The sequence below is a fragment of the Citrus clementina genome, unplaced genomic scaffold (genome assembly GCF_000493195.1).
Source record: "Citrus clementina cultivar Clemenules unplaced genomic scaffold, Citrus_clementina_v1.0 scaffold_5, whole genome shotgun sequence".
NCBI classification, from domain to species: domain Eukaryota; kingdom Viridiplantae; phylum Streptophyta; class Magnoliopsida; order Sapindales; family Rutaceae; genus Citrus; species Citrus x clementina.
Genome location: NW_006262201.1, coordinates 36585111 through 36592758, shown reverse-complemented (window position 1 = coordinate 36592758; position 7648 = coordinate 36585111). Strand labels below are relative to the sequence as shown.

The window sequence follows — 7648 nt, the reverse complement described above, 5'->3', positions numbered from 1 at the left end:
ATTATCGTCGACAAATCATCTATGGGCTTGAATTTAGTACAATTCTCATCCTATAATTTTCCCCTTGGACTAAAAATTGTATGGTTATTGGTGATCTTGTAAATATAATACGACAAGTAGATTATCTTATTAAGGCTATACAACATATCGGTTGTCATGTAACTGTCATATGACATGTCGGTTTAAATTTATGCTGGCATAAAAGTTTTATTTTCGCCATCCGCCCTCCCCCAATTCAGTCGTGCACGAGCGATATACCGCTTCATCGAATAGTTTGTTTGTCAATCAAGGAGGGTTCAAGTTGTCAGCTGATTTATTGGGTCATAATCCCTATTATTTGATTGTTAATTATTGGTTCCAAATTTAGTTTAACAAGACTGAGAGACCTCGGCTTCTTGTTCCAACGCATTGTCCTCTTTACGATAGTTATGCATTCAGCTTATCCTGAAGCTAACTTCGGCCGTGAAAACACTTTATATGAAGAACGGAGCTCGTGCCTGGAACAGTAATCAAGATGGAAATGCAATAGAAGCGGACTCAGTATGGCTTCATACGCCTCTTTATTTGATCAATGTTTCAATAAAGATTTGAATAGAAAAATTGGCTTCATGTTGTCAAGAACCAATTAATTTCTCATATTAATTAAACGAAGATGCTAATTGGGTATTCTTCATCTCCAACAACCAAGAAATGTGTTCCTTCTTCTATCACCATCAAGCCATCTTCCCTAGCTCTGCTGAGGCTTTCACAGGGGCTAAGCTCAAAAACAATTTCAGCTTTTTCTTTGGCATTTAGAATCACACTTTGGAATCCAACCAACTGCTTTATTGGCCTCCCATTTCCACGCCTTGCAGGCTTCACAAACAGCAACACCGGGTGCTTACCCGCCATCTCTCCATGATTTTTAACTCCGATGGTAACCAAGAACTTCCTTGTCTCACAAAATTCTGTGCCCAACTCTGGAACAGACTTGTAATGGACTACATCTTGATTTTCAACCATCTTTGTAGATGATGACTGATTTAAATAAAGCTTGTTTTGGCTGACAGATTTGAACTTGTAGGAATACTTTGAATAGCTGAGACCACAACCGAATGGGAAGACCTCTTTCCCTTCGTAGAATCGATATGTACGTCCTGGATTACCTGAAGTTGCTTGAGGTCGCATTTTCATGTCCGTCATTGGTACTTTTATATAATCTTGTGGATACCAAGTCATCGGTAATCTTCCTCCTGCATGGCAACATCGAATGCACCATTTTAGTCTAAAAGTCTAAACGACTCGTATGACCACCTTCAAATCTCAGTGATCCAGTTTATAAACATCAAATAAAAATCTTATTGCATTTCAACTGCAATAACAGTAAATTCACCTGGATTATGGTCACCGAAAATGACTTCTGCTAGTGCAACCGCTCCAGCTTCACCAGGATAACCTGCCCACAGAATGCTTCCAATATTGCGGTCGTGCTTGGCAAAAGTTATATCAACAGGACCTCCACAAAGAAGAACCAGAATAACTGGTTTCTTGGCAGCTTCTGCAACTCTGGTGATGAGTTCTTGTTGCCTTCCAGGAAGCACCAAGTCCACACGATCAAGCTCCTCCTTCTCTTGAGTTTGGTCCAATCCCATAATCAGCACCACATGATCAGCCCCTTTTGCTATGTTCACTGCCTTGTCAATTGAAGCTGAAGAGCAGGCCACTGTATCGCAACCAGGGTAATAAACTGTGTTCTCAACATAGTTTTGCAATGCTTGCAATGGGGTAATGGATCTGCAAGAAGGACCTGCATAGTTTCCTAGAAGTGTTTTTGCAGAATTGGCATTAGGACCAATTAGTGCAAGAGACACAGATTTTGATTTTGGTAGTGGGAGGAGCCCATGAGAGTTCTTCAGCAGGACAATTCCATCTTGAGCTGCTTGAAGGGCTAGAACCTGGTGAGCAGGAGAGCAGACAACGTCCGCTCCTATTTTGCCAAAAGGCTGCATTGTTGGGTTGCCATTGAAGAGTCCTAACCTCATTCTAACAGAAAAAAGATTGTGAAGGGCTCTATCTATTTCAGATTCTGGCAATTTTTTCTGCTTTACTGCTGCTTTGGTGTGTTTTTGCAAGAAGGATCCACAATTGACATCCATGCCTGTAATAGTTGTTGCATTAAGACAATCGAATAAGCTTGTTGGTAATGTTACAATGCCTAAATTTTAGTGTCTTACAAACTTTGCAAGCATCTTAAAATCAGTTTAACAGGAACTCAGGTGTGAACTTATGATAAGATTTAATACTTGGGAACTCCAGGCCATTCATGTTCAACGTGACATCAATTTCACCACATTTTAAAACCTTGATCCCAACTTACATTCCAAAAAGAAAAATCTCCTAAACAAAGAGTGTAGACATAGTAGCTATGGCAAAAGTTGGTCTCAACGGTAAGCGTTAGACATTCTTGCATTGTCAGCGTGTTGGTCATTCATCTAATGAATACAATTGTAAGAATCCAAATTGAGATAGGTTTTATAGAACAGGCAGTAAATTTGAATATTTTTGAAATGTACATATGTATGGGTATACACACACACACACTCACACACATATATATAAGCGCAACTGTCCTCAACTGCAGGAATCTGATGGCCATTTAATAGGTTGGTTGAGAGTTGATCACAACCGTTCAAGTGCAAAATCCATGAGGAGAATAAAATATGCACAGCTAAACAAAGAGACAACCGACACTAACGTCAAAGTCTAAACTATAAACACAAGCACATGTCAATTTAGACAATCAACACAAGAGAAACAAGGATAAGGTCCCGCCATACCTGCTTTAAGCACATCGACAACAGCATCTTCGGGTGATTTAGCATATCCTTCAGCATCATAGATGATGGACACCGCATCACAGTCTGATGTTATGTACCTGATTAATTCATCAAAAATACATTAAATATTCTATCAGATTACACATGACAGTGTTTAATGTTATTTTTACCCGTGGAACCCCCACAGTCTTCTGGCAGTTTTGGATAAGAGATTGCGATCAGCACAGCTTGGTATTCCATTAACTCTATTGTAAGCACACATTATTCCACTGGCTCTTCCTTGCTTCACACAGCTCTCAAATGGAGGCTGGTATGTGTCAGCTAAATCTTGCATCGTCACCTAAGCATGGCATGAAAAAAGTTTATAACAAAAATTCTTAAAAAGGGCTTCTTACCCAAAGAAAAAGCAAGAGTCAAAAGTAACAATAAGTCCGAAAGCAGATTGCAGCTTTTCAGCAGTTCATTATGAATTACAAATTAACAATGCGACAAAACCCAATAAAGCACAATTACAGCATCCATGATCCAACCACCAATAACCAATCTGATCTTGGAAAATAAAATATAAAACTTGGCAGCGCATGAAGGCCAAGGAGGAATCTTCGAACGCTTTTCGGAAAGGGTACAAAAAATCAGGAACATGTTAAGAAAAACATCCAAAGGAAAGGGCATTGGTTTTCACTTACACGAGCATCAAACTTGTAACGAGTGGTGCCCTTCCAGTTGTCCAAATCATAAGCAGTAAAATGCTTACAACAAGCAGAAGCTTGAAGCTTCCCTTTAAGCTTCCCTCCATTAAAAGTATCACCTTGAACGCCTCTCACATAAGACACTGCATATTTCCCAGTAACCAATGGATCCTCGCCAGGTGTCTCCTGGCCTCTCCCCCATCTGGGATCCCTAAATATGTTAATATTTGGTGCCCAAAATGTCATACCAATTGCTTGTCCAGCATTGTACAACGCTCTTGCTTCAAGTCCAATAGCCTGGCATTGTCACATAATCAAAATGTTACGTATTAATTAATTTAAGAGTCATGTTAGTTAAAGCAAATGTTATGCAGTCATTTGTATAGAGTATTAATGCTTACTTGGCCAATGCGGTACCACAAGTAACTATCAAAGGAAGCTGCGGTGAGGATGACTTGAGGGAAGCTAGTGGCGCCTCTAATGGTTCCATTGAAGAAGATGCCTTTCCCGACACCGGCGACGCCGTGTAATGCCTCGGACCACCACTCATACGCCGGGATACCGAGTCGGGGAATAGCTGGAGCTGAGTTAACGAGTTGGGAGATTTTTTCATCTAGTGTGAGTCTGGAGACCAAGTCCCTGGCTCTCTGGCTTATGGGCAGCGTGGTTTTGCAAAAAGGGAAGGTTTCGGTCGATGGGTTCGACGGGTCACATGAGAATGGAGGCTGAGTTGAGTCAACTCGGGTGAGGAGTGAAGTGAAGCAGAGACAAAGAAGAGGAAAAACAAGAGAGAGCTTGTGGAATATCATCCTTGCTCTTGTTCGGTGTGAGAAAGCCAAGCGAGCGATGCCAAGTTAAAGGGAGAAAGCTACTTTGGCAGTTGGCTTTGTTAGTGTAAGTTGAATGACAGAATTGACCTTGTGATTTATATTTCATTATCTCTAATGTGAATTATTGGTGTCATTGTGAAGGCCTTGTTTATTATTAAAATAAAATCATCTTGTCTTTGGAATATCAGACGTAGAGGTAGATCCCTTGATAATTGCATGCGACTCTCGAAAGCTTCTTCCTGTGAAGTCATTCGGGTCGACCAATAACCCACAGGCCACACTCATGAATTTAATTTCATCCAAAACCTAAGACATTGCCAATTTGCCATGGCCGCAACATTTCATGACAACGACGTCCAACTTGTATTTGTCGCATTCAAAGAAAAATTAATGCAAAGGCCCGGTTGAATGACTGAACATTTGTACTCTTTCTGTGGGAAAGGATGCTAAATTCTTGCATGATTGTTAACCCAAGAAACTTGAACGAAATCGGGAATGCCAGCTGTTTTAGGGTACTTTAGCAGGTAAAATTAGATATTGATTGAATTCGATTAAGTTGGATTAAATTATTGAATATTGTCTTATGTTTGATCTAATATGAAAATTGAATTATATTAAATTATATTTAAACGTAAATACCAACTATTTATAAATATTTAATAGTAATAATAATTTTGATGAGTAATTAATAAGAAAATTTAATATACAGTAAATCAATTATTGTTTAGTCATAATTATAATAAAAAATATAATTTAATAACAAAATATTTTAAGTTTTTGATTACTTTTTATTACATATTTTAGATATATTTACTTTATCAAAAAGTTAGCAAATAATATATATAAAATCAATTAGTTACTAGTATTATTAATTTCCATGATTATTTTTAATATTACACCAATGATTATTAAATTTAGTACAATCAATTATTGCAATAAATTATAAATGAAAGAAATGTCATAAATGAAAAACCTTTCTTTTTTTTAAAAAAAAATCTAATCCCATTATTTAAAAATTAAATTTAAATTTAGTCTCCCTTAGTCCAGTCCAATAAAAAGTTGTCAAACATAGAATAAGGCACTGTTTAGTATTAAGGTGTAAAAAATATAGTTGCTGCAAAAAAAAATTATAACTATAAAATAAAAGTTAATAATCCATAATAAATAATAATTTTAATTAAATTAATAAAGATATAATAATTGTTTTTATCATACAAATGTAAATTCAAATCAACTTAACTTTTAAACTATAACTACCTGTTCTTAATCCCAAACATAACCTAATATTAAATTCTAAAATTAGTCTAACTCCTTACTTAATCCTTGCTCCCAAATATAACCTTAAATTTTTCTAATTATGTAGAATTTCAGCCCTTTATTAACACACCTTTTCCTCCAAAGGAATATATTTTATCTAAATATGAACTTGAGAAACTCGTATGGGACTATGGAACTATAATTATATCAGTAATCTAAAAGTTGTCAAAACCAGAATAATTAAAAGTAAAACTTGTAAAGTTTTGCACTCTACAAGAAAATTTTGAGCCCACCGTTTCGTTTCGAAACCACCCTTGTTCTCATTTCACCTTTTAGGGGCTATTAATATTATCATCTAGTCACTGGAGTTTTCTCATGGAATCAACTGAGTGTGATAACTGTAAGCTTTGCAACACTACACCACTAAAAAGTTTCATAATGTTGCAGTCCAATGCTATTTCACTAACTTTGTAAAGGCCAGTTGTCAATTTTTGTCAAAACTAATAAAACACACATCTAAAAAAAAAATTTATATTTTTTTTTCTCTTTTACAAAATTAGCATAAATTTTAAATTCAAAACATTTCAATATAACTAGCACATCTTCACTCTATTTTTTTTCGGCATATTAAATCATCTAATATCTGAAAACCACATTGGATCTTGTAAAACTCTTATAACAAGTATTTAACGCAGTTGCATTATCAAATCTCGAATTGATAACCTTAATTAAGTAAGAACAATCTCATATCAGTTGATCTACGCACTTGTTGGTTCACTCTAATTTATTTAAAAGTGTAAAAAGAGAATTTTACAAGTGCAATGGATGGAACCTTTGATGGAGCTAATAAAATAAATACCAATAGGTTGTTACATCTTTTAAGCCTTTAGTAGGAAATTTAGAATCGCTAATGGCGCTAATTTTATAAGTAAATCTCTAGTTTTCTCAGTTTTTATGGCCAATTGAGATATTATGATAATAATTATTGTAAATATAGAATTTCTAACAGGAAGTAAAAGAATGAGTATAAGGAAGAAAAAAAATGGAGGATGCTTTTGTTCCCTCTTAGAAAATTTTTTTAATTCGGATGGTACAATTATACAAGCTGTGAATTCACTTATTTATAGCAATCAAAGACCAATCATTCACTTATTTACAGCAATCAAAGACCAATCCGAATTGGCCATGTCATGCTAGATGGGTAATAATACAAGTTAACGACCTTTATTTATCTCGGCTGTTTTCGATTTGGCCTGTAAATAAGTACTTGATAGTTAAGCCTCCAATCAATCCCAGCGGTGCTTAAAGACATGCCATGCGGGTAGCCAAAACAGTTGAGAGGAATGTTCTCAAGTTGACAGTAGCCTCTCTGATTGGATTCTTCCCACGTGTCCTTTGCTTACTGCAAACTTGCAACCCAAACTGACCACTTGTGGATAGCCACCAATATCACAACAAAAAAGAAATATATAACCCTTTCACTTTTCGAGGTAATTTTGATCTAGATTGGCGTTAAGAATGTCACTGGACTTGGGCCTATACAATTGGGCTTCAATTAAACCTATTCAAGCTCAATTGGGCCGCACATGGATTGGCCTCGATGTTAAATTATGAAGTGTTTGAACTTAAAAACTCACTCTCTCCTCCTGAATAAGAGGGATGATAATTGCGAATCTTCAATTATCTTTAATTACAAAATCACTCTCAGCTCAATTTATGTATATAGGGGAATGATAATCCTAGTAAACTTGTTTGTGTGAATTAGACAAATACTTGTTTCAATCAAAATGATGGGCGTGTCAATTATATTCAAAAGCAAGGAGATCAAACATTTTTATTTAAATAATATGGGCTCAACCCAAATTACATGTTTTCTTTTTCTCGCGAGTTCATGACGTTGGAAATATTTTCTTCGTTTCCTTGGAGAAAAGCCCAATTTCCTCATGTCCCATAATAAATGTTTAATACCCCACATTTTGAGTTATTTTTCAAGGGAAGGTGATGTGTCCTTGAATTCGCAAGCCAAGAGTCATTGTCCCTCTTTTTTATTTCTCCC

The 7648-nt window shown here is 36.1% G+C and overlaps 1 protein-coding gene across 1 annotated transcript; it reads right to left on the bottom strand.

Moving 5' to 3' along the window:
* Window positions 1-517: 517 nt before the first annotated feature.
* On the bottom strand, window positions 518-4389 carry LOC18041502 (probable beta-D-xylosidase 7). Its single transcript, XM_006433957.2, has 6 exons — window positions 3907-4389; window positions 3503-3802; window positions 2987-3156; window positions 2817-2914; window positions 1373-2137; window positions 518-1232 (listed from the first exon to the last, which is right to left on the bottom strand). The coding sequence occupies exons 1-6, from the start codon at window positions 4312-4314 to the stop codon at window positions 643-645; spliced, it is 2331 nt and encodes a 776-aa protein (XP_006434020.1). The 5' UTR covers window positions 4315-4389; the 3' UTR covers window positions 518-642.
* Between the last annotated feature and the right edge of the window lie 3259 nt (window positions 4390-7648).